A 27961-nucleotide genomic window follows, 5' to 3' on the forward strand; every position below is an offset into this window, starting at 1 on the left:
AAAATATAAGATTTATATTCATAATTTATACGAATTATTTAAAATACTGCTTAAATTTATATTATCATTCTATAATAAAAATGTTTCACAAAAAGTTATGATAATGAGCATAATTAATATGAATTTTAAAAAAAAGAAGGAAAATACTATTGATTTGTATATGAAAGCTACTACTAGTACTTATAATTGAAATATTAACTCTGGAGAGTAAGCTTCGATAAAATTTGTATATAATATATATGTATATATCCATATTGTTTTTGTACGACAAACTATGAATGAAGTTTAGTCAAAAACTATGAAGAAGATTTTCATTCGATGACAACACTATTTTATGTTGAATCAGTTTCTTTCTTAATCGAAAATTTTAAATCCACCACAAATTAATTAGTTACCATACAATAAAACTAATTAATCACAATATGATGAAATTAATTAGTCACGATACGATGAAAGCTGTAAGCTATTTGTTCTAAAAAGAAGTTCGAAAATAAAGAACAAGGAAAATTAATTCTATACATTTTCAAATCTTGTTCCAATATTTAATTCCAATAATAGTAAAATTATTTATACTTGACAATTACTATAACCTAGAGACTCTTTCTTTCGATTCAACGGGACACAGAAGCACAATGTAGTATCGAGAAAAATACATTTACATAATAAAACTAGTCGAGTGTGAACTTCCTCGTTATGTCAATAATAACGAGATCTATACTCTTCAAGTCGATAAAATTTTCTAAAGTGAAATTCTGCATCCCAAAGGAAAGAACCAAAAGTAACAGCCTCCAACACAAACCTCTTTAGACTCACGAATGACGTTGAAACTTCCTCATGTTGATTCTCATCGCCAAAAAGAGCTGAGTAATGCTTCTCCATCAGAATCATCGTCACGTTGAATTTTGGTTTTCTACACATTTTCATCGTTTGATTATCAAATTTCTCAACATAAGACTTCAAATTGTCATACTTCTTCCCCTCGATGAGTGATCCTATGGGAACACTCTTTTGTTTCAAGTGACATGAAATTGAGAGGTTGTTAGAAGTTGTATCAAAACTCTTTTCCAAATGGTATCTCAACGAAGCGGACTTTAAGAAGTATCCATACAACATCGAAGAACCATACACATAACGAATATAGTCCTTTTTTATCTGAGTGACTCCCAAATTATCTTTCACATTCGACTTGTTCTTGTGTTCCCATCGTATTTCCTTAACCATTTCAAGTACTTCATCGCTATGAATCGACTCGAGTTCCAAGTTCTTGCATGGCGATATCTCGAGCCTTCCATTGTACATGCAATTCGAAAGCTTAGGAACCAAATGCACCCCAATTTCAGAGAACTTGTAGACTATGAACATGTACATAACATCCTCTACAACTTTTTGACATTCCACTTTTTTCATCTCATAGATTTTCCTGTCATTTCAAAATATGCGATTTAAGAAAGAGCGATACTAACCTATACCGACATTAGTTAATTGTCATTGGATCTAGTGTCACCATAGGCTTTAGGGACATTTACAAAGAGGATTAAATGTCGTTATGTAGTGGAATTAGCTTTTTTTTTTTACTACAACAAAAACAACTTTTAGCGATAATAAATAAACATATTAATAAAGAGGGCTAAAGTCTTTACAGTCATTAATTAGGTGTCATTAGATGGAATGTCGCTACAGGTTTTAGGGACATATACAAAGTGCGTTAATTGCCTCTAAAAGTATATATTTAGCGACAATTAAAAACTTATTGCCACTAACGTTTACATCATTAAACTATTAAAAAGTTTGCTTGAAGTCAATTTTACTTGAAAATTAACTCTTGTTAGAACCTCTAAGTTAAGGTTGAGTTGACCTACAGCGACATGTAATTCCACGTATTAAGTCGAACTCACTCTTATGATAATACATGGACACTACTTGTGCCTATGTTACTAGCACCTGATAGTGTAAAAAATTCTATTGAACGTTTACGATTTATAAGTTAAATCTGATAAAAGTAAGACTAAGGTGACCTACACAACAACAAACAATTATACATATATAGTGACGTTAGTGCATATAACTGAAACTCTTATTGAAATACGAACCTGTGAAGAATAACTTCATCGGTTTCAACGCTATAAACACATCGAAGTAATGCTTCTTTCCTCATACATTCCAATTTTTCCAATTCTTTCTCCATAAATTCGTAAAACAATGCTTTGTCATTCTGCAAATACTCACTCAACAATCTCCCTGTGTCTGTTGTTGGCATTAATGGAGGAGCCATTAATTCATTAAACACACTATTATTATTGTCATTACAACAACTAGATACTATCGACAATGGATTTGACGATGAATTTTTCTTTTTATTGCTATTAAAAAGAGTATTACTCTGTAAATTTCGTAAATTGAATGAAGAAAATCGTCGAAATTGAGGTAGTGAAATATTGGAATATGAACAAACACAATCCATTAACGAAATTTGATTATGAAAAAAAAGAGGAAAATATTAATAATGGTGAAATTGAAAGTAATATTATTATGTTTCGTACTAGTAAGTAGAAGAATCCTAATATGTTTCAAATTTATGAAAATTTAGTAGTAGAAAGAATTCTTAACCAACTCAAATTATGAAAATTTTAAAAATATTATACTAATACGTTTTTTCCTAATTTTACGTAGTAGTGTTGTTAAAATTTGGAAGTTTATTTATTTAATTTAATTATAAATTTTGGAGTAATTTTTTTCTCCTAAGAGTATCCTTATTATATCTTTTGGTTACCATTAACCTTTGTTATAATTGTCTCAATGCTATTTATTTTTATTTATTCATTAAACCTATATATTAATTACTTAATTAAATGGGAGAACTTGTATAAATTCAATAGTTTAGATGTTAATTGCTTCAGTCTAGTTTGCAATATTATAAATCTTATCAGTGCATTCAGATGCGTGTATTTCGAGATAAGCAATATATGCAATTTGTTCTACATACATTGTATTAAAGTGAATTTGCATATATTTGGATACATACCAAATCTCGTTCGTCACTCTCCTATCTTTCATACAAGATAAGGAGTAGTATCTAGTGTGATTCATATGTATCTGAGGTTCGATAGCCTCTCTCTTTATTTTATTGTATCTGACAGCAAAAATACATATATCTTCTTAAATATATGAAGTTAATTAATAGTGAAATACATAATTATTTAAAAGAATAGATAAAATTTGCATATATAGTATGAAGTATGCTTGATTATTATCGTCTTCTATGTTTTTCTTTGCACTAAAATAGTCGTTCACCTTTTACCTTTTAAAAATAGATGTCATGTTTAAAAAAAAAATTGTCACTTTAAGAAAAGACTCATTCATGTCATCCGTTAAAATTTTTACTCATTTCGTTTAAGAAAAGACTCATTCATGCCATTTTTTTAAACTCCAATTTTGCAAAACCTTCTTTACACTCCAAACAACTTTTAACATTTTTCAATCGAAATTTTGAATCAAATGTATTGTTTTAGATCAAGCCATTATACTTTTATTTAAGATTAGATAATAGCAAAATTCTTTTATACATCAAGAAAACTGCAGTAAACTTTTGACAACTACTATATACATACTATAACCTAGAAGCTCTTTGTTTCTGTGTCCCGTTAGATTAACGGGACACAGAAGCACAATGTATTACATGGTGAAACTAGTGGAGTGTGAACTTCCTCGTTATGTCAAATGTAAATGATATCAAAACTCTTCGAGTTGATAAAATTTCCTAACGTGATCTTCTGCGTCCCAAAGGAAAGTACCAAATGCAAGCGCCTCCAACACAAACCTCTTCAGACTCGCGAACGAGGTTGAGACTTCCTCACTACTCTCATTGCCAAAAAGTGCAGAACAATGCTTCTCAATCAGACTCTTTGCCTCTTTGAATTTTGGTTTTGAACACATTATCATTATTTCATCGTCAAGATTTGTAACATAAGACCTAAAATTGTCATACTTCTTCCCCTCGTTAAGTGACACTGGATCAACTGATGTTGATTCTGTGTCACTTAAGGGAACACCTTTTTGTTTTAAAAGCCATGACCTCGGAAATGAGATGTTGCTATAAGTTTTAACAAAACTCTGTTCCAAATGGTACCTTAACGAGGTTGACTTGAAGAAGTATCCATACAAAATTGAAGCACCATAGACATGACGGATTTGATCCTTTTGGACTTGAGTTAGACCCCAACTATCTTTCACATTCGACTTGCTCATGTCTTCCCATCCTATTTCCTTGACCATTTCGAGTACTTCAACACTATGAATAGACTTGAGTTCATAGTCCCTACGGGGAAATATCTCGAGCCTTCCATTGCATATACAATTGGAGAGCTTAGGAACCATATGCACTCCTATCTGAGAGAACTTGTTGACTATGAACATGTACATAATATCCTCTACAGTGTTACGACACTCCAACTTTATCTTCTCAGAAATTCTCCTGTTATTTCAAAATATTCAAATATTAGTAAACATTTCATTATATTCATATGCATAACATCCTACTATCATAATGCAGAAATAAACATTCATTTATCCACAATATGATATAATTAGTCACATAACTTAGTCATTTTAATTCACGATTAGCAATCTTTGTTACTGTCTCTAAAATATGGACATTAAATCTAATGACAATTAACTAATGTTGATAAAGACTTTCAACACTCTTTATTGACGTGCATATTTATTGTTGGTAAAAGCTGCTTTTGTTTTCTGTTTGTTATGTTTTGGAAGCTCTAGCAACTATACTCCAAATTTATCAGATGAATATTCTTTAGATACACCCAATAAAACAAAATATTTCGAGAACATAAACATAAAATTCAAGAGCAAGATAGTGGCGGAGCCACAATTTTTATTAAAGAATGTCAAATATAAAGTAAAAATATATATAAGGATAGAACACACAACCTCAAACAACTCCTTAACCACGTACACTAAACCTTCAACATGTATCAAGACGTGTCAATACTTATATATTATATTTATTAAACCAAATTTGACCTAAGAAAATTTTTAAACGGGTGTCTCTGCCCCTGGAGTAAATTTAAGTCACTACAAAAAAACCGTAAATTACATGGGTATTTACCTATGGATTAGTATGAAAATTCGTAGAAAACTTATTTTACTGCAAATTTTCATACTAATCCCTAGGTAAACGGGCGGCCCCTAGATTAAATTTAAGTAAACTACAAAAAAACTGTGAATTACATGGGGATTTTCCTATGAATTAGTATGAAAATTTGTAGGAAACTTATTTTACTGCAAATTTTTATACTAATCTCTAAAAAAATCCCAATATAATTAACAATTTTCTTGCAGTGAGTTAACCTACAACGACAACATATTAATCCTAAGCTAACAGACACAACAATGAAGGAAACACAATTAAATTTGACTTGTGACTACAAAAAGTCTACAACATAAGTTTCTAACCAAGAAACATTCCGTGCATATAACTTAAACTCTTATTGAATAACAATTTTTTTGCGGGGAGTTGACCTACAACGACAACATATTAATCCTAAGCTAACAGACACAACAATGAAGGAAACACAATTAAATTAGACTTGTGACTACAAAAAGTCTACAACATAAGTTTCTAACCAAGAAACGTTCCGTGCATATAACTTAAACTCTTATTGAATAACAATTTTTTTGCGGTGAGTTGACCTACAACGACAACATATTAATCCTAAGCTAACAGACACAACAATGAAGGAAACACAATTAAATTAGACTTGTGACTACAAAAAGTCTACAACATAAGTTTCTAACCAAGAAACGTTCCGTGCATATAACTTAAACTCTTATTGAATAACAATTTTTTTGCGGGGAGTTGACCTACAACGACAACATATTAATCCTAAGCTAACAGACACAACAATGAAGGAAACACAATTAAATTAGACTTGTGACTACAAAAAGTCTACAACATAAGTTTCTAACCAAGAAACGTTCCGTGCATATAACTTAAACTCTTATTGAATAACAATTTTTTTGCGGGGAGTTGACCTACAACGACAACATATTAATCCTAAGCTAACAGACACAACAATGAAGGAAACACAATTAAATTAGACTTGTGACTACAAAAAGTCTACAACATAAGTTTCTAACCAAGAAACGTTCCGTGCATATAACTTAAACTCTTATTGAATAACAATTTTTTTGCGGGGAGTTGACCTACAACGACAACATATTAATCCTAAGCTAACAGACACAACAATGAAGGAAACACAATTAAATTAGACTTGTGACTACAAAAAGTCTACAACATAAGTTTCTAACCAAGAAACGTTCCGTGCATATAACTTAAACTCTTATTGAATAACAATTTTTTTGCGGGGAGTTGACCTACAACGACAACATATTAATCCTAAGCTAACAGACACAACAATGAAGGAAACACAATTAAATTAGACTTGTGACTACAAAAAGTCTACAACATAAGTTTCTAACCAAGAAACGTTCCGTGCATATAACTTAAACTCTTATTGAATAACAATTTTTTTGCGGGGAGTTGACCTACAACGACAACATATTAATCCTAAGCTAACAGACACAACAATGAAGGAAACACAATTAAATTAGACTTGTGACTACAAAAAGTCTACAACATAAGTTTCTAACCAAGAAACGTTCCGTGCATATAACTTAAACTCTTATTGAATAACAATTTTTTTGCGGGGAGTTGACCTACAACGACAACATATTAATCCTAAGCTAACAGACACAACAATGAAGGAAACACAATTAAATTAGACTTGTGACTACAAAAAGTCTACAACATAAGTTTCTAACCAAGAAACGTTCCGTGCATATAACTTAAACTCTTATTGAATAACAATTTTTTTGCGGGGAGTTGACCTACAACGACAACATATTAATCCTAAGCTAACAGACACAACAATGAAGGAAACACAATTAAATTAGACTTGTGACTACAAAAAGTCTACAACATAAGTTTCTAACCAAGAAACGTTCCGTGCATATAACTTAAACTCTTATTGAATAACAATTTTTTTGCGGGGAGTTGACCTACAACGACAACATATTAATCCTAAGCTAACAGACACAACAATGAAGGAAACACAATTAAATTAGACTTGTGACTACAAAAAGTCTACAACATAAGTTTCTAACCAAGAAACGTTCCGTGCATATAACTTAAACTCTTATTGAATAACAATTTTTTTGCGGGGAGTTGACCTACAACGACAACATATTAATCCTAAGCTAACAGACACAACAATGAAGGAAACACAATTAAATTAGACTTGTGACTACAAAAAGTCTACAACATAAGTTTCTAACCAAGAAACGTTCCGTGCATATAACTTAAACTCTTATTGAATAACAATTTTTTTGCGGTGAGTTGACCTACAACGACAACATATTAATCCTAAGCTAACAGACACAACAATGAAGGAAACACAATTAAATTAGACTTGTGACTACAAAAAGTCTACAACATAAGTTTCTAACCAAGAAACGTTCCGTGCATATAACTTAAACTCTTATTGAATAACAATTTTTTTGCGGGGAGTTGACCTACAACGACAACATATTAATCCTAAGCTAACAGACACAACAATGAAGGAAACACAATTAAATTAGACTTGTGACTACAAAAAGTCTACAACATAAGTTTCTAACCAAGAAACGTTCCGTGCATATAACTTAAACTCTTATTGAATAACAATTTTTTTGCGGGGAGTTGACCTACAACGACAACATATTAATCCTAAGCTAACAGACACAACAATGAAGGAAACACAATTAAATTAGACTTGTGACTACAAAAAGTCTACAACATAAGTTTCTAACCAAGAAACGTTCCGTGCATATAACTTAAACTCTTATTGAATAACAATTTTTTTGCGGGGAGTTGACCTACAACGACAACATATTAATCCTAAGCTAACAGACACAACAATGAAGGAAACACAATTAAATTAGACTTGTGACTACAAAAAGTCTACAACATAAGTTTCTAACCAAGAAACGTTCCGTGCATATAACTTAAACTCTTATTGAATAACAATTTTTTTGCGGGGAGTTGACCTACAACGACAACATATTAATCCTAAGCTAACAGACACAACAATGAAGGAAACACAATTAAATTAGACTTGTGACTACAAAAAGTCTACAACATAAGTTTCTAACCAAGAAACGTTCCGTGCATATAACTTAAACTCTTATTGAATAACAATTTTTTTGCGGTGAGTTGACCTACAACGACAACATATTAATCCTAAACTAACAGACACAACAATGAAGGAAACACAATCAAATTAGACTTATGACTATAAAAAGTCTACAACATAAGTTTCTAACCAAGAAACGTCAGTGCATATAACTTAAAACTCTTATTAAATAAGAATTATCTTGCAGTGAGTTGACCTACAACGACAACATATTAATCCTAAGCTAACAGACACAACAATGAAGGAAACACAATTAAATTAAACTTATGACTACAAAAAATTCTACAACATAAAGTTTATAACCAAGAAGCGTCAGTGCATATAACTTAAAACTCTTATTGAAATTAAAAATACGAACCTATGAAGAATAGCTTCATCAGTGCCTACGCTAAAAACGCTTCTAAGTAATGCATCATTCTTCATACAATCCAATCTCTCTAATTCTTTATCCACAAATCCGTTAAACAATGCTTTGTCATTCTGCATAAACACACTCAACAATCTCCCTGTTTCTGTCGTTGGCACTAATGGAGCTGTTAATCCGTTAAACATGCATTTTTCATCGTTATTATTATGATTATTTCTACAAATAACCATTAATGGCAATGGATTTTTCTTAAACAGAGTACTACTCTGTAAATTGAACGAAGAAAATCGTCGAAATTGAGGCAGTGAAATTTTGGAGTATGAACAAACACAATCCATTGAAAATTTTAGTTATGAAAACAGGGGAAAATATTGAATTGTGTGAAAATTTGGTGAAATTTAAAGTAATTTTATTATGAGAGGATGAGAAGCTTAATTTTAATAGAACAAGAATACTAATTCGTTTCAAATTATGGAAATTTAGTTAGTAGAATCATTAACCAACTCAAATTTATGAAATTTTTTTTACAAATATTATAATTGATACTTTTTTCCTAATTTACGTAGTAGTGTGCAAATTTGGAAGCTTATTTATCTAGTTTTATTATAAATATTCATAAATATCCTTCTTTTACTTTCTTTTTGTTTTTTTGCTCGAGAATAAGTTTAACCAATTAGAAATAGTTTAGAAATATCTTTATTTTACCTTTTAGTCCAAAAATATATTAACCTTTTTTATATAATTGTCTCAATGCTAAGCATGTTTTATTTTTTTTATTTATTCATTAAACCTATATATTAATTGCTTATTTAAATAGAAAAAACTTATATTAATTCACTAGTTTAGGTGTTAATTACTTAATAAACTATAATTTATAATATTATGATTTTATCAAAAAATTTGGTGCGTCCAGATACATATACTCGGAATAAATGAGATCAAAATTAAGTGTAATTTGTTTTAGATACATTGAATCCAAGTAGATTCACGTGTATCTGGATACATAATTAATCGTGTTTGTCTTTCTCTGGTTTTTCTGAATACATGTGAATCACACTAGATACAAGTTTCTATAACAAACTAAGGTTTATATTGATCATAAAACAACTTACAAGCTCATCAAAAAATCAAAAAGAAAGATAGAAAAGGAAGATTCCAGACCGCTATTACAAAATAGCTAACTAAAAGAAATTAATATAACTCATAGGATAACCCTAATGAGATAATTCATCCTATATTTATAGACATCTTTAGTGCACATGCTCATTCCTTTAACTCTGGTCCCAAATGTAATTTAATAGTATATCAATTGAGTCCTGTATCGCGGCTAGATTCTTAACAATATCGTGTAATTCGCGTGTATATGTGATACATGGTTATCTCGCTCGACTTTTTCCCTATTTGAATGTATCTAGATATCAAAAAGTCATAGTGATTGAAATTTGGTACAATGAAGAGCTAAGCTATTTATTTTGGTTCCTTTTAATTCTCTTAAGTTATAACTAATTTCTTGCTTTATGATTCAATGCAAAAATCAAGTGTAGCCTCTTATATTTGATTTGACTCGTTGATGTCTTCTATATTTTTCTTTGCACTAAAACACATTAATCAAAATTATAGAAACCTTAACTAAATATTATTAGCCTTTTTAACCTTTTAAAATAGACCTAACGTTAAACAAAATTGTAATTATTTTTGTAATATTTAAAAGTTTAAAACTTCAATAAATCTTTCTTTACTTTGAACTATAAAGTCCTAAATTAAACATTTCAATATTTTCAAATTTTACCTTATTCAAATTATGGGTTTGTGCAAAATTCATGTGATCTAGAGAATCTTATTAATTGACTTTAAAGCCCAAGGCATTAGCAAGAAAAAAATAATATTGGTTTATGATTCATTATTGGCGTTGATTATTCAATTTAAATTGCACTTACAAATGATTTTTAAAAAATCAAATCATATTATCTTTTTTAAAAAAATTATATTACTTTGGAATCAACTAAAACTTATTTTACAAAATATGGATCATATTATAATTATAAATATTATATAACTAACAAAGCTAAAAAAAATTGTAGAATATACTCAATTACTTTAAATTCAACTATTGCTACAAATAGTTGTGTTATATTATTATGCTCATATGTAATGTACTTAAGTCATTTCTTTAGAGTGTATTTTTCTGTGTCAATATCAATATAATTTTGACTTATGAGATTAATTATGTTTTGTTCGATACATTTAATTTCACTGATAAATCGTTGTTATTAATATAATTTTATCTAAGATTTTATATTGCTTCTTAAAATTTTGTACTTAGTATAATGTTCACACAAAAAATTATATTATATACTTACTGTGTAAAACATTTACACTTAACTAGTATTATTTTAGAAGTATATAAAATTTCTTATAAATGTCTATTGAACTCTTTCCCGATTGTTGAAATATTTTACAATAAATAAAATTGTCATTTACAATATTTCTATCATATACACACGATGCATCATAAACGATAAAATATATCTTTTGTTTATTATAAAGTATTTCGATGTATATAATACAGAACATGATATATTTCTACCATATAAGATAGAAAGCAAAATAAAATCAAGTTAGGCAAAACTAGGAATTTTGCAATCATAACGTGACCTAACATTTGGCATAAAAATGCCAACATTTTATTTTTTTGATATCTAATAACTCAAATGTATTTTTAAGGAAATGTTGAGATAAAATAATAACCTACATTTATTTTTGTTATCTAATAGCTCAAATATATTATTTTCTAAATATTTGTCATTGTATTGCCAAACATTGAGATCCTTTATCTTCTTGTTACAACTAGAAAATTTAATTCATGACCTAGTAATTTTTATTAGTTTGTATTAATATTTTAAAATATGTGGTAAGAGAAAAAATATTTTAAATATGATACATCATAAAAGATTGAAAGTAAAACAAAATCACATTAGGAAAAATTAGAAATTTTGTCCACCATAATGTGGCCTAAAATTGGGTATAGTTTACCGAATTACATTCTATGGGTATAGTTTAGTTATTTTAGGTATCTTTAATTTTGTATATAATATTTTTTTTGTTTTTTATTTATACGATTTTATTTTTAAAAGTGATTTGTAATTGAAGCGTTAAATATGCTAACAATAAATTTAAATAATGCCACAATTTTAGGAAAACGTCCCTTTTTTAAGCTAAACGTTCAAATGCAAATTTTTTTTTTCAAAAAAAAAAAGGAATTATACAGAATTTGAAACAAAATATAATTTTATTTTTTGTGCTGTTTATGAAACTGAAGTTCAGCAATTTCTTTTATTATTTTTTTGCAATCGAATACAGGTAAGTTTTTCTTGGATGAAAATTCATGTTTATTATTGCAATAACTATACAATGTTCAATTGGATTTATAAATTTTGATTTATGTGTGTTCGTTATTGTGGTGTCGTTTTTTTTTTAAAAAAACTGATTTCAAAATATGATTTTTTTAAGCTGAAATTTCGTAATATACAATTAGATACTTTTTGTTGAAGCAGTATATATACAAAAAAAAGTCAATTTTAAAAGAAGTCATGTATAGATTAATTTCTGTATATATATACGAACTTACCTTTTTTGTATATTGATATGTGTACATGAATATATTAGTTAAACATGGCATTATATACAAGTGTCTAAATGATTTTTTATATACTCCAATAATATATAAACTTAATATATACTAACTTCAATAATTTGTATATAACTACTAAAATATACAAATTACAGTCACATATGAAATTTTCTCATCTATATAACTAAATCCAATTACTTTGTGTATATATGTATATAAAAAAAATAATGAGCCTTTAATATACAATCCGCTACTACCACTATTAAAAAAGTCATGGACAGATCAATTTTTGTATATGTATATAAACTTAATATATACTAATTTCAATAATTTGTATATAACTAATAAAATATACAAATTATAATCATATATGAAGTTTTTCCATCTGTTTAACTAAGTCCAATTACTTTTTGTATATATATACAAAAAACAAAAATAACAATGAGCCTTTAATATACAAAGCTGCTACAACCACTATTAAGACTTAATATATTATTCATTATACATAACTTAAAGTATGTATAAAGTAATCAAATCCACAAACACATATAATAATTAAACAAATATATAAATATATAACTAAACATGTGTGTACTAAACATGCAATATACTATATACAATACTTAAATAATAATTTTTTGTATATTGACATCTAAGTAACCAAAAAATTGTATCTAAATTTGTGTTTTAAGACACTACCTCATGATTATGATGTTCTTCAGATCCGTCAACTTCATATGCATTTTCCTCTGCATCAATGTTTACAGCTTTCCTCTTTCTTCCTCCTTGTACAATTTTAAGTCCTCTAGCTTTGGCATTGTTAATAACTTCTTGAACTGCCGTAGGGCCGTTTTTTTTCTTTGATCTCAACTCTTCCATTGTTTGTTCATGTTGAACTTGTTTTGATTTTCCCAAAGACCCTACATCAACCCCAAAATCTTGAGTTAACCCCATTGACAACTAAAATTAAGGAGTACTTACGAAATTGAATTCAACTTCGGGAGGAAGTAATTTAATTTTGGACAAATTTGAAATTCAAATCGGATAGAAATATTAAATGTAGGAGAAAAAGTTGGAATTGAATAGGAGAGAGAATATTGTTTTGTGTAAAATTATATACAAAATTTAAAAAAAAAGTTTTTATACTATTGGTTATATAATAGGTGGTGGACCCCATTAATTATAGCAAAAAAAAAAACTATAATTATATAAAGTAAATAAATTAAACTATACCCCTATTATATAATTACTTATCAATGTTTGTCATTCCATATAATTTTTCCAAAAGAAAAATCACATTTTATTTTTTGGTATCTAATAAGTCGAATATTTTTTAAAAGAATTTTGTAATGGCATTATAACATGTGTTTTATTAGTTTAAAATAATGAAGTAACTTTTAAAAAAAACTTAATTCAAAGTTTCAGTTCAATTCTTTCAACTTCGCAAAAATACTGATTTTGATACAGAAGTCGTCACTTAATTTGTTAAAGAAAAATAAGAGGACTTTGAGGCCTTAAGCACAAGATATTGTCTTTGTTTTCCTTCTTGACGATCTAGTGAATCAGACAGACTTGAATGTACCACACGAGCATTAAGGTTGTGGGTGCTCTGAAGTGAAACTATAAAAAATGTGTTAACAATGAGATTCGAACCTTGGTACAACAATATTAAAAGAGTCTTAAGTACCCATCCTAGAACCATTAGGCCAACTATATGATTTATTCATTGGGTGCTCTAGGTTAATTTTATACAAATACCTATCAATTTCTACATAGATATACATATTTCGTAACAAAGTTAATGGGTGCTCGAGCATCCGACGGACACCATGTGGGTCCCCCCTGTACACGAGCAATGATCAGATGAGAAAATGGTTTGAAATATTGTGTTCTAATGAGTTTAAGGATTTAGTTACTAAACTGCTAAGTATAAGGGTTCAATTAACAAACGAAATATAGGGTCTCCCGAGTCATTCCACTAGTTTTCTTAAAAAAATTTAGGATTAATTACCTGAATATACAACTTAAGTTTAGATATTCTCCATATTTCCCTTATTTTTTTAAAAAATACTAAAATCCTATTTTTTAATAAATCTAATCTAACAGACACATTATTAAATTAGAATCCTAATAAATCCTAACCAATTAAATCTTACCCCTAATTTTACTCTTTATTTTCCCCAAATAAAGAACCCATTTACACCACTCCCAAAATTAATGCATCAATTTCTCAACTGTTCATCTTCTCAATTTTGAAAATCAAAATTTGTGCTCTCCATCCGTCAGCCTTCGTCTAATCTGTCCGCCATTTTTGTCTACTCTGTCAGCCTTTGAAAATCAAAATTGTGCTCTCCGTCCGTCCGCCTTCGTCTAATCTGTCCGCCATTTTTGTCTACTCTGTCCGCCTTTGAAAATCAAAATCGCCAATTTCGTCTACTCTGTCCGCCTTTTTCGTCCAATATTCTTGAAAGGTATTGGGTTCTTCTTCGATTCTCTCTTTTCATTCTTCTATTTTTCTAATATTTCATGTATCATCCGTCATTTAGTATTGGGATTACTCAAATAATCACTTCAAACTCTAAACAAATCTATATTTTTGAAGACCCGAAATTGGTTGAAAACAAGTCTAAGAGCTTGCATAATCTTCAAACAATGGATAAGCAAAGTTCGAAGAAGCATAAAACACAAAAAGAGGCACATGCAAAGACACCCAAGAAGAGGGGTAGAAAGCTTGCAATGGCCATATCCAGACCTCCACTGCCATTGGTACGTATTTCGATTATTTTTTTTTTTGTAATTTTTTTTTGTCACATGCAATGACTTTCTGTATTATCAGAAAAAATATTTTTATATTTTTTAGATTATTTATTTGATACAGAAAATACTATTCTTTTTGTACATTTTGTTTATTAAGTATGACTAATGTATAAATAAGTTGAAAATCAAAAAAAATTTATGTAAATCAAAACCCAGTTGCCCCTCTTCTTGGTTGTCACCTCGTTTTGGGGTTTATGCTTATTAGATCTTTAATAAGCATATAATGTTAATTTCCTGTATCAATTATCACATATAGCATATAATGTTATTTTCCAATTTATCATATATAGTATATTTGATCATGTTGTTGTCTAAAGTGTATGTAAATTTAAATTTCAAATTATAGAGAATATGTAAACTTAAGTTTAAATTTCAAATTATAGAATTATATGTATGTTTGAATCAACATAATTATCATTTTGACTGGTTTGCATTGTGTTGTTACAATTATGTATCAAGCACAATTTATGTTTCATGTATCATGTTAAAGTTTGTCGTTTATATAAAGTATCAAGTAGACAGACTTATAAGTGTAGTTACCTTTATGTATCAAGTACAACTTTGCATTTTTTGTATCATGTAAGCTATAAAGTGTCTGTTAAGTATCATTTTGACTGACTTATGATATGTTGTTAGAACAGATTGGGCAGCATTGGATGCATATAAAGACAAGAAAACTGGAGAACTTTTGGGTCCACAACATTCGTTTAATGTGGAGTTTGCTCAAGACAACATGCAACAAATAAGTGATAGCCTGTGAGTATTGTTTATTATTTTGTTTTATTTTTTGTATCTAATTCATCCTTATAATTAATCTTATTGTTTTTGTAGTGATTGCGGACTGTTCGTAGCTGTATATGCAGAATTTCTGAGTGACAAAATCAACATGTCATGTAATAGTTTTGAGAGTAGCTATCTTCGCAAAAGATATGCGATACTTTTATTGAAGTATGGTCTCGACAAGGTGAATGTTGGATATGTTAGCAACAGTGATGACCCTCCAAGAATGAAGAATGTATTAAGCCCATTATCTGAAGATGAAATTGTTAATGTAGGCTAGTTAGTTTTCAATGTTTGATTTTTTTTTTGTTTTTTGGAGTTAAACAAGATGTTTGAAGTATTTATTAACATAACAACACATATTGTTAAATTATGAAAGTGTTTTGATTTTTAAAATTGTTTATTCTATTACTTTAATTTTATTTTTATTACCGTTATGAATTCAAGAATTATGTATACTGCTAGTGGGACATTAATGTCATTATTGTATCAAAACTATAATAATAATTACATTAATGTAATTATTATCATAAAAAAACACTTATTATATATACGCAAATATATTGCATGATACAAAAAAAGAAAATTATATACGGAATTATATTTTGTATATGATACATGAAATATCAAAATATATAATATCACAAACAGTGATACTAGTTATTACACTTGATACACGCCAATTTTCTTTTAAAAAAAAATTAATATCTTTTGTACAAATAAGATATATTCAGTACAATGATTTATATATATTACGAACAATTATTTGCCCTTCAAAATATGAATTTTTTTTAAGTATCTACACACATGATACTATATTACTAAATTAAATTAAATTAGAACTGACAATAATTTGGGTGAAATATCCGCAATTAATATTGATTAAAGTAAGTTTGAATAAGGATTATAAAATAAAGTATTTGATACATAAATATAATGTAAAATTTAAATAGAGTTTAACAAAAAAAAAAGAATTAGAGAACACATTGCCAAATGATCAAATAAATTTATTGAATCAGAATCTATGTGTAACAGAGGAACCAAATGCTACACTATTACATTTATTAAAGGAACTCCTGAAACATATTCATTATGAATCTTATGGAAAGAAAGTACATGTTCTTCTATTGTGACCTTCTTGTCCACATCGTCCATAACAATTTGTGTTCCCGCTTAGATTCATATATGAAATATTTTCCCCAACCACTATTGCTGAGATTAGATTCATATATGAAATATTTTCCCCAACCACTATCCCATCACTTTTGTATTGATTGTATGTAACCTCACTCTCTATTCATTACGAAAACGGATACAAAATTACCTTCAAGGAAATTTTGAATATCGTTTCTGCCAAAAAAAAGGGAAGATCACTAATGAAAAATTATAATTTAATTTAGAGTTTTATATTGGATAAAACTGATTTTGAAACACACAAGTTAATGCCTTTTTTTTATGGGATTAATAATTGTAGCATATTAAAAGTAGAAATTAATTCAAATTTCAGTTTTTAATCCCCCAAATCACTCAACAAACGGATAAAATGGCATAATATATAATGTATCCGACTGTTTTATTATGTATCAGAAACTTCTTAAAAATAAGGGATTTTTTGTAAATTGAAAAAGAGTAGGGATAGGAGGTAATTTATGTTTTACACTATGTGATTTACATAATTTTTACAAAAATTTAACAAACAAAAAACTAATTTTTTGGCCCAAAAACTATTTGGAGCCCAAAATTAGTTAAGGCCCAAATTGAAACTAGGGTTTTTAGTTATTTTCATCACTACAAGGAGGGGAGCAGAGTGAAGGGGAGTAAGGTCGGCTTAAGCTCTCAGCAATCATGGGTAATTATCTCAAAATTTTCTGCCATTTTTGCTGTTTCTGCAGATTTATTTGATATAATTATGTTTGTATATTTTCTTTTTTTTAACTATATGAAAAAAAATATGATGAATTTGATAATATTATGTGTTTTGTTTACGTATGTTGTAAAGGTATCTCAAGAGATTCTATGCACAAGAGACGTGCCACTGGTGGCAAGCAGAAAACTTGGAGGAAGAAGCGAAAGTCAGTTTTTCGTTTTTCTTTTGTTCAAAATTTATAATGTTAAATTTGCCCCCTATCTCGTTATATATTATGTGTATATATATATATATATGTGTATTCGAGGTCTATCGAAAACATTCTCTCTATCTCACATATTTAGTTAAGGTTTGCGTATATCCTAGCCTCCCGAGACTCACTTGTGGATTATGCGGTGTATGTTGTTGTTGTATAGGTTTGTGTTCCATTGAATATGCTGAAGTTACCTAGTTTTAGAATTGAGTCGTGGTTGATTGGTGCGATCCGAATTAGTCTAATGTTGGAACATAGTTGATTTGAGTGGTGTGTGTGTGTTTATTAGCTTGTCTTCTGTTAATGAAATGCCAAAATTTATAATGTTTCATTCATTACTGAACTTTTTTAATTGCCATGGAAAAGCAATGCAAAACAAAGACTTGCTTACTTGTGAATTGATGCTTTAGATAATAAACAACATAGCTAATGTAATCCCACTGTTGGGGTAAGGGAGGATAGAGTATACGTAGACCTTACCCCTACCTCGGGAGCTAGAGAGGTGGTTCCAGTAGGGAAAAAATATTCCCTTGTTAAATAATTAGTAGCAGTCTTGTCATTCACAAGTTTTAGTTTCATCTATGTCGTTCTGAGGCCATTTTCCTTTCCATTTTGAAAAAGATATTATATTAAGATGAATATTGTGCTTTTGTACTTTGCTTCTTGCTTAAAGCTCTTACCTTGTGGCTTTTGTGAGCTTTTTTTGTTTTTAGCAACACTATGTGTCGCTGTGAATTCATTTGATTGTGAGGCTGTTCAGTCTGTTGTCTTGAAGTGTGATAAATGACTGGTCAAGTTTCGTTGAGCTTCATAGATGTTCTCCTATTGAATCGATGACATTAAACTTAACAAGATTCTTGGGGTTGGTTAATTGCTCTCTTGTTTAAAAATGGAATTTGATTTTATTCTTTTCCTTTGTAACTAAAGAATACCTCTGGACAATTAGGCTATATCTTTGATGATTCGACTTAGTTACTAATATCAAATCAGAGTGGTACTAGTAGCTTACTGTGTTTTCCTTTCTGAGTGCAAGACAAAATGGCTTTTGTGGAGGTACAATGTGTGGAAAAGTAAATTTATTTAAGAAGATGATGTTGTTGTAAAAAAGTTTAAAAAAAAAAATGATGTTGTAAACCTATTACGTACACCAAGATTTGGGGCTGCACATGTTGAGTTTGTTCCAATTTCCTTATCTTCTTTTTATTCTGTAAAGGTACGAGCTTGGACGTCAACCAGCTAATACCAAGATTTCCAGTAACAAGACAGTCAGACGAATTCGTGTGCGTGGTGGTAATGTGAAGTGGAGGGCACTGAGGTTGGATACTGGAAACTATTCATGGGGTAGTGAGGCAGTCACACGCAAGACTCGTATCCTTGATGTGGTTTACAATGCCTCGAACAATGAGCTTGTCCGTACACAAACTCTTGTGAAGAGTGCAATTGTTCAAGTTGATGCAGCACCATTTAAACAGTGGTACCTCCAGCACTATGGTATTGACATTGGTAGGAAAAAGAAGGGGGCCGCTAAGAAGGAAACTACAACCGAGGTACCTCAAAATAGTCACACCGTTCTACACTTCTACATAAAGTTATTTATTGCAAGGATCTGTAGATTGCTAACGAGTGTCACTCTAAATTTGTTTTTTCTCCTCTTTTTCTCTGTATGTGAATATTAGCTAGTGACTCCATTCAATGATTTGTTAAGTGATGCGCGAGAAGTGTGTGATATATTTACTAGTGTATATACTGATACTTTTCTTATGTCAACATTCAAGGAGGGAGATGCTGCTGAGGAAGCTAAGAAGAGCAACCATGTAGTCCGGAAAATTGAGAAACGTCAGAAGGATCGTACACTTGATAGTCACCTTGAAGAGCAATTCAGCTCTGGTAGGCTATATGCCTGCATCTCATCCCGCCCTGGTCAATGTGGCCGAGCTGATGGGTAAGTTTAGGTTCAGTAATCCCTCTCCCCGCCCCAAATCTAATTTTGGATTTCGCTACAATAAGCTGATTTGGCTCAACTGAAACCGACAGGTACATTTTGGAAGGGAAAGAGTTGGAATTCTATATGAAGAAACTTCAAAAGAAGAAAGGCAAGGCATCTGGTGCTTCTGCTTAAGTGATTCTTTCGGTATGTCCAGACTAGTTTGTGTTAATCAAGCTTCAATTTTTGAGAGTTTGTATACACTACCTTTTACCATAAGTTCAGAGTGATGACTGGTCTTCATTATTAGCATTTTTTTGTAGTTTGAAATTTTACTGCAGTTTTGTCCTACATTTCAGCGTGTAGTCATATATAATCACAGGCAGAAAATACTATATTATATGGATTTTAAATTTACCATTTTGAAGAAGCTTGGCCAGTTAACAAGTAGATTTGAATGGCAAAAACCTTTGGGCAGAAAGGAAATTGCTTACAACGATAGAAGAGTTCGTATGATCGTTTGATTTGTGGATAAAGTTATTTTTGAGATTGTATGTCCGGGACCATGCTAAAATATTCTTATCCTTAAAAATGAAAAATATAAATTCCGTATTAAGGTCCTTAAATTTGTCTATTCGGATTATCTTAATAGCTTAATTGAATAATGGCGTTAAACTATTAAAATGTAATAAAAAATGATTTAATAAATAGTATTTTTCTAGCTTTTCAAAATGTAAAGAATAACTTAGTTCTAATCAATATCTTCTTAATATATAATCAATTCGTATTATCTTTCTCTATAACGTAGTTTTCAACTTTTTCTAATAATTATTTCTTTTATATTAAAAGTTTATCTTTTGTATAATTAGTATTCATTCAACTTTTCCAACCCAAAATAAACACATTTATAACCTATTATTGCATTAGAAAATGTAAGCCCTTCAAATTTGGGAGTTTAAACACCTCTACGCTAATTAATTGACTATCTAAATTTTTATTTTATTAATTAAAATTTGATTCTTCACCTCGTAATCTTTTTTCGTGAATCCACCTAATAATGGGTGGAATTTCTAGATAGGAGAAACGTGTAAAAAATGTTTGTGAACCCACAAATGCCAGCAAACTTTCTTCTAACACAAGGAAAGACATAACACAATAACCATTCATTTAAATACATCCAAAAATTTCTACATCATTTCATCTGTCAGTTTTTTATAGGTCACTCCAAAACTCTACATCATCTCATCTACCAAGTGTTCTAAATAAGGCCAAAATCGAATCGAAACCGATAAGTCAAATCGATAAAAAAATTATTAGTTTATAGTATTGGGTTATTGGTTTAGTAGTTTTAATAACAGTTTTGATTTTTTTTGTTATCGGGTTATCGGTTCTTAACGGTTTAAAGTTTTTTCTTAACGGATTAACCGATAACCTGATAGTAAATTAAATATTTATATTTATACCATTTTGTATATAAAGTCCTCGACTTAGAGTTTAATTTCCTACTTTTATTTTTTATTGTCTCAAACACTTGATTATTCTACGATGTAAAAGTATTTGCTTTTAAGCAAGATGTAACTTGTGAACTCAAGTGCATAGTTTATTTGGTTTGTCACCTTGTTTCTAAGTGATTTTCAATATTCTTTTTTTTGGGTCAAATCTTAACGGTTAAACCGATAACGGTCAAAAACCGATAAACCAATAACCGATAAGTCAATATCTTAATAGTTCTATAACGGTTTAGCATCACTATAAACCGATAACCAATAAGCCAACCCGATAAACTTCAAAACTGAACCGAACCGACCGATACACAGCCCTAGTTCTAAAGATAACACGTAATTTTATTAATTTTTTTTACGATTTAATCGAATTTAATAATTTAAAGAAAAAATAATTTTGCTTTTAAGCATTCTTTTTAATTGGATGGTCATTACATATATTTTATAACATATTAATATTATATATTAATATTATATTAATAAATATAATATTTAGATTGATTGGATTATCTTTTGTCGTAGTATAATGTTGCACAAATAACGTAATTAATTTCTTTTTAAGGCAAATGATTGAATATCAAAGATCTAAATAAAATATAAATTAATGTATATATAATTTAAACTAGTTCTATTTTTCATGTTGAGACATACGATGAGTCTTATATTATTTTAATCTATTTTATAAAAAGAAAATATCATTAATTTTTTATATTCTTCAAATTATGATAAATTAAAATAAAATACACACAGAAAAAGAAGAAGGAAGAATAGAGTATTTTTTTTTAAAGTTTATACACACTTGTATCTTCTTCTCTTTTTTTGTTTTAATTAAATATTTCATATTTGCATTAGGAGTCTAATTAAAACTAATTTTGTGCCAAAAAGTTTCAATATTAGAAAGCAAAGTGTTTCTAAACTGAGAGGCAAGGTTAAAATTTGATATTTATAGGTTCACATTTCTATTTCTTTTAAGGTTGTGTCTAAAAGTCCAAAGTAATTATCATTTTTAAAAAATCATGACATAATTAGACTTATTTTGCTCTTAATAATTTTTTTTTTTTGGAAGTAATAAGCATTGACTATTAATATAGAAAATCTAAGCGAAAAATATACGTACATACTCCAATATTGAGATTCATTAGATTAACTTTTTTATTTATTTATTGCAAAGAGATCAACCTTCCTTTTATCTTTTTCATATGAGACGTTATAGTTTTTCAGCCTTTTCCTGAGTAGAGAGATTAATATTTTTAAACGATAAAAGATAGTCAAAGAACATATTCTTTCTTAAAATATGAAAACGAAAAATGTGACAAGTAAAATAATTTTGAAAAAATATAAAAATTTTAATCAAAGTTATTAAATTCAACTAAATACATATTCTATAATATAACTCCGCCCTTATTATTCTTTATAAAGATTACTTTCTATAACTATGATTTAAACATCAGCTTATCAATTAATTTATGAAGATATACTTATCATTCTAAATATAATTTTCAAATACGTTATAACGTAACAACTAATATGATTCGGAGGAAGTATTATCAATTTTACTCTTTCCCTTAACTTCCCATTTTCCAAAGGGTCAACCTATTAATAGTCTTGTCCATGAACTTTAATAAAACCAAAAAATGAGTACAAATTAAATCCCTTTTCAACTTCTTTTGTCCTCACGTGACAATCACGTGCATGACAAATGCTTCACATGGCTTAATTATACGTGGACCAATAAGGGAACACCACGTCTCAGGTATGTACGACAAGAATAATCTTATCGGCACTTTTGGATATGCCCCCTACAACTTTAAATATTACCAATTTTACCCCTACCCTTTACTGGCATACAACTCAGTATATCCTTTTTCAGGTGTCAGTTCACTTCCCCTTTTTAATTTATACTTATCTGATAAAATAATGCTCCCTTCGTTTAAAAATGACTGGTCTAACTACGATATATATGTATCTCGTAGTTTTAATTCGATTTGACATATTGATAAATTTATCTTTTAATCACGTGATCTTAAGTATAACAAGTGAAAAAATGTTATCAAAAAAGAAAAGAAGCATTTTATTTTAAAGAAACAGACTAAAAAAAAAGTAAGTCATTCTTTTTAAACAGAGGGAGTATAATATTTAGTTATATGTAAATCTATAATATTAAATATCTTATGAATTTTTGATCCATCTGAATATATTCACCTACATGTATCTCGAAATAAATGATCAAAATTAAGAGTAATTTATTTTAGATTTTGATCCAAGTGATAGAATGTATCTATGTATATGTAAGCAAATTTTGCTTGACTCTATTTGATCTTGTTCGTCGTTCTCATGTCTCACTCGTATATTTGGTATTCTAGATAGATATATATAATGTGATTTTTATATATTTGAGATAAATAAACAACTCTCACTTGTGAATTGAATATTTCAAATATGAATCTCACTAGACATGTATATAACGTGTATCTAATGTGACTCACATAAATATTCGACTTGAATCTGATATAAATCATTAAATTGTGAGACGATATATAATTATTCCAAATTATTAAAAAAGTTTATAAATATAATAAAAATATTTATGTAATTAAATAATTCCTTTCAAAAAAAAAAAGATAAATCGAAACCAAGAAAATATCCCCCTAGATTAATACTCCATGAAAGTTATAATAAGGATAATGATAACAATATGTGAATTATTGCTAAACTAATGGAGTACTTTTGAATATTCGAGGTGGTGAGGCTTTGTTTCTTTAGAGTTATTTATGCAATAATGTAAAGATTATAGTGTAAAAATTATTATAAAATAGATAATTGTATCTGAATTGTTATTATTATAAAACCACACGTTTTATTTTTATAATCTAGGTGCTGATGATGGTTTGGTTTATGAATATTTATATTTATGCAACAACTATGATACACAATAATTACAAAATAGATAATGATACATAAATTATTATAAGACCATATTTGTTTTCTTAATATTCTATGTGCTTAGGTTGGTTTTTGTTCTTAAACTTATTTATGCAAAAATAAATGCTAGAATAAATAATTAATTGTACTTCTTTTATTGTCAAACACTAATATATTTACTTTATTTGTGTACTTATAAAAAAAGATAATCTCTCTATATTTTAAAATAAAAATAAAATTCGAATATCATACGCTTCATTTTTTTGTCCCTATTATACTATCGATTATACAATATCTTACCAACCAAAATGTCCTATTATGTATAATTAAATAATGCAAAGGATTTATTTTATGTAATAAAAGATCAAATCTTATACTAATTATGTAAATATTTATGTTTCCAATATTTATTCCAAAGTTTGTTCTTTATTCTATCAATATATGAAATAATATGAACTCTTATTGTCTCAAACATAAAATCATTGAGTATACTCTACTACTAAATTACACATCTAATTTTTTAATACAATTTCCATATTAGCTTCTTATTTTATTTTATTACATCTTTTTAGTTATAATTATTAGTATGAAAATATAACTCTTCCAAGAAAGCATATTCCTTATTCCAGCAATATACTCGGTATAATTTCACAAGTGAAATAAACTTTAATGCATAATTATATAAATATAAAAGAAGAGATTTGTAATAATATTAACCAACATAAAAATAGACAAATGACGTCATTATAAAAACTCGATTTAGATTTCTTTACGGATAAAAATAAAAATATTTTCATTTATTAAAAAGCAAAAATCTATTTGGTTCCATAGATAAAAATAGTAAAATCCTTTTTTTTTTTTTTAAGGCGTAGCTACTTTCGAATATTCGGTAATAAGTTATAACCCCACAAACTTCTCCACTCTATATATAACCAAACCTTCTATCATATTTTATCTTAAATTAAAAAGTTTTAAATAATTTTAATTAATATATTTTCTGAAGAAAAAAAAATGTCTGGAAATGGCAGAATGAAGAGAGTAACTGACCCGTTAAACGATAAAGTGAAGGCTCGAATCGTCGGCGCCGATCTCCGGGAACTTGGTTACATCAGCAGCGGCAGTGAACACAGCGCCGATGCTGATACCGACGTCGTTTCACCTAGCTTTTCAGGTCTCGTTTTTGGTTTCCCTGATGATTTGGATCAAAATCAGTCATCGGAGAATGATAACTCCGATACTGAGTTTGATGAGTCGTCAGTTGATAACGTACCGGAAATGATTTTTCAAAGCGATACAGATTTGTTTAGGAATGTGTTGTGTTCTCATGTATTTAAAGCGTTAGAAGTTTATTCGTGTTTGAAATTGAATAAATCGGTACTCAGAAGGAATGTGATGCTGTGTTTGAGAGATTTTGGTTATAATGCTGCTGTATGTAAAGCGAAATGGGAGAGTTCCGGTGGACTTACCGCCGGTAACTATGAGTTCATCGATGTTGTTCGATCGGACGCTGTTAACTGTCAAACTCGTTACTTCGTCGATTTAGATTTCGCCGCGGAATTTGAGATCGCGAGACCGACGAACTCCTACGAACGGTTATCGCAGTCGCTACCGAAAGTTTTCGTCGGAAAAAGCGAAGAATTAAAGCAGATGTTGAGAACAATGAGCGACGCCGCTAGACGATCGTTGAAAAGCAGAGATCTACACCTTCCTCCATGGAGGAAACACCGTTTCATGCAAAACAAATGGCTCGGTCCGTACAAACGGACGTCGAATATCACTCCATCGACGAACACTCCGGCGTTTTTATTACCTCCATCAAATCAGGCATACATCGTGAAGTGCCGATCTGTTGGTTTCGACACCGCCGTTCACGGCGGTCTCTGGTTACCGGCGGCAACCCGGACTAGATGACTTCTGATAATTATTATTTTTAATTTTTTTTAAAAAAGAGTTGTCGTTTTGTGTTTAACAAAAGCGTCGTCGTTTTGTGTACCATGTGAAAAAAGAGATAAAATGATTAATCCAAACATGGTGTAAAAAGTGTAACGCGGCAAATACCCATTGTGTGATTTTGTTTATTTTTATTAAGCAAAATATTCACGTGGCATATTAGGACCGTTGATGATCAAATTTGATTTAATCTAACGGTTATTATAATTTTTGATATAATCATTATGATAGTGATGTATATTAATGGACTAATGGGCCCAAAATGTACTATAAATTATCTTATCCATGGGATTAGATAAAAATAAACCCCACAAAGAAAATATTGATATGAGGTTGACGTGGCATATTTTTTTTGAGTATTTTGTTCTAATGCACGACTTCTAATGTGATCCTTCTAAATAATTAAAAAAAAAATAAATGAAGGTTTTAAAATAGACAAATTTGTATATAACAGGTGATTTCATAATTTTATACAGTAGAATACGACAATAAAAACAGGTATACTGTATTTAATATGAATTAGTTGTATTTGGTTTTTCAATAAATACCATAGGATGGATGAATACAAATTCAGAATTTTTATTATACGATTTAAAAAATTTAAAATATAGTATTTAAAATTTAAACTTGAAATCTGAGAGTGAATATTAAATCCGCCAAAACACGACTTTTACTACTCTATAAATACATTTAACATAACAAAATATCTTATATATATCGAGTAATTTCTTATCGAAGAAGCTCGAAATAACACTCTTATCCCACGTAGATTTCGTCCTTGCTTGCATAATTTCCAAAAATTAAATTCAAAAAGGATGAATAAATGCAAATCTTTTGCTACCTCAGGTAGATAAAAAAATTGTTTTCAAAAAATTATCAATTGTATTATATTGTACTGTTACTTAAAATGTATTGTATTGTATTGTTATATTTCGTTGTTATGTTACAATGAAAATTTCATTTTATGAAACAATCAATTTGGTCTTCTTATTGTTACTTAATTTTTTTTTCTAATTATATCCTTATTTAGTAGTTCATAATATTATTTTACCCTGTACCCCATATTATTTAATTCCAATCAAATCTTCTATCCTAGAATAGTTAAGGTAATTTTAATTACAATACGGTATGATACAGTCAAACCAAACAATAAAAATGTTATTAAACAATAATAAACAATACAATCAAGTCAAATATTTTACAATACAGTACAATATAATACCTTGTGAAACAATGAGTAATAATGATCCAGACATAGTGTAAGAAACAATAAATAGAAGGATAATTTTACTATATTACCCTTTGAATATAGTAAATACAATATCTTGAAAAATGTTATAGGAAAATGCCTATAATTAATGATAAGGATAAATTAGGAACTAAGTATAAAATTATCTACTTAATTTATAAATTAGACAAATATTATTGAACATCTATTTTTAATATAGTGAACACGTATTATTGAAACAGAAAAAGTAATAATACAAATTATTCTCGATTTTTAGTATAGTGAATAATTTGGGCCGGGCAATAGAAGTGATTATAGGCACACGTTTCATTTCTATTCAAATTGATTCTAAATATACATAAAATGAATTGGAGTTTAATTTTAACATATTTTTTAGTCATATGAATATTTTTCTTTTATTACGAACGTATCAAAAGAATATCCTTTGATATATAACGCTCCTATTTTAATTTT

The 27961-nt window shown here is 28.8% G+C and overlaps 4 protein-coding genes and 1 long non-coding RNA gene across 6 annotated transcripts; 3 read left to right on the forward strand and 2 right to left on the reverse strand.

Moving 5' to 3' along the window:
- Positions 1 to 696: 696 nt before the first annotated feature.
- Positions 697 to 2272, reverse strand: LOC107021942 (UV-B-induced protein At3g17800, chloroplastic-like). Its single transcript, XM_015222655.1, has 2 exons — positions 2091 to 2272; positions 697 to 1420 (listed from the first exon to the last, which is right to left on the reverse strand). Exons 1-2 carry the CDS (start codon positions 2270 to 2272, stop codon positions 697 to 699), a joined length of 906 nt encoding a protein of 301 aa, XP_015078141.1.
- Positions 2273 to 3541: 1269 nt separating this feature from the next.
- Positions 3542 to 9026, reverse strand: LOC107021943 (UV-B-induced protein At3g17800, chloroplastic-like). The gene is made up of 2 exons (XM_027917457.1): positions 8605 to 9026; positions 3542 to 4471 (listed from the first exon to the last, which is right to left on the reverse strand). The coding sequence occupies exons 1-2, from the start codon at positions 8949 to 8951 to the stop codon at positions 3730 to 3732; spliced, it is 1089 nt and encodes a 362-aa protein (XP_027773258.1). The 5' UTR covers positions 8952 to 9026; the 3' UTR covers positions 3542 to 3729.
- Positions 9027 to 14894: 5868 nt separating this feature from the next.
- LOC114077491 lies at positions 14895 to 16237 on the forward strand. 2 transcript variants are annotated; one of them, XR_003578730.1, is made up of 3 exons: positions 14895 to 15010; positions 15703 to 15817; positions 15893 to 16237. It is a non-coding gene; the product is annotated as an uncharacterized LOC114077491 (long non-coding RNA). The 2 variants fall into 2 exon arrangements; XR_003578731.1 differs by having other exon boundaries at positions 15925 to 16237.
- Positions 16238 to 17574: 1337 nt separating this feature from the next.
- On the forward strand, positions 17575 to 20335 carry LOC107023858 (40S ribosomal protein S8-2). Its single transcript, XM_015224675.2, has 5 exons — positions 17575 to 17690; positions 17841 to 17913; positions 19175 to 19508; positions 19737 to 19903; positions 19996 to 20335. The coding sequence occupies exons 1-5, from the start codon at positions 17687 to 17689 to the stop codon at positions 20078 to 20080; spliced, it is 663 nt and encodes a 220-aa protein (XP_015080161.1). The 5' UTR covers positions 17575 to 17686; the 3' UTR covers positions 20081 to 20335.
- A 4838-nt stretch (positions 20336 to 25173) lies between these two features.
- LOC107021775 lies at positions 25174 to 26507 on the forward strand. The gene has a single exon (XM_015222483.2). The coding sequence runs from the start codon at positions 25321 to 25323 to the stop codon at positions 26218 to 26220; it is 900 nt and encodes a 299-aa protein (XP_015077969.1). The 5' UTR covers positions 25174 to 25320; the 3' UTR covers positions 26221 to 26507.
- The last annotated feature ends 1454 nt before the right edge of the window (positions 26508 to 27961 follow it).

This window comes from Solanum pennellii, chromosome 6 (assembly GCF_001406875.1).
Source record: "Solanum pennellii chromosome 6, SPENNV200".
Taxonomy (NCBI): domain Eukaryota; kingdom Viridiplantae; phylum Streptophyta; class Magnoliopsida; order Solanales; family Solanaceae; genus Solanum; species Solanum pennellii.

What these genes read in the sequence shown, in the direction of transcription:
- LOC107023858 (XM_015224675.2), top strand. An exon ending in AGAAGGAAACTACAACCGAG is followed by an intron (nt 19,509 to 19,736) that starts GTACCTCAAAAT and finishes TCAACATTCAAG; the next exon opens with GAGGGAGATGCTGCTGAGGA. An exon ending in CAATGTGGCCGAGCTGATGG is followed by an intron (nt 19,904 to 19,995) that starts GTAAGTTTAGGT and finishes TGAAACCGACAG; the next exon opens with GTACATTTTGGAAGGGAAAG.
- LOC107021943 (XM_027917457.1), bottom strand. Translation starts at nt 8,951, where the DNA reads ATGGATTGTGTTTGTTCATACTCCAAAATTTCACTGCCTCAATTTCGA. An exon ending in GATGAAGCTATTCTTCATAG is followed by an intron (nt 4,472 to 8,604) that starts GTTCGTATTTTT and finishes TTGAAATAACAG; the next exon opens with GAGAATTTCTGAGAAGATAA.
- LOC107021775 (XM_015222483.2), top strand. Translation starts at nt 25,321, where the DNA reads ATGTCTGGAAATGGCAGAATGAAGAGAGTAACTGACCCGTTAAACGAT.
- LOC107021942 (XM_015222655.1), bottom strand. Translation starts at nt 2,272, where the DNA reads ATGGCTCCTCCATTAATGCCAACAACAGACACAGGGAGATTGTTGAGT. An exon ending in GATGAAGTTATTCTTCACAG is followed by an intron (nt 1,421 to 2,090) that starts GTTCGTATTTCA and finishes TTGAAATGACAG; the next exon opens with GAAAATCTATGAGATGAAAA.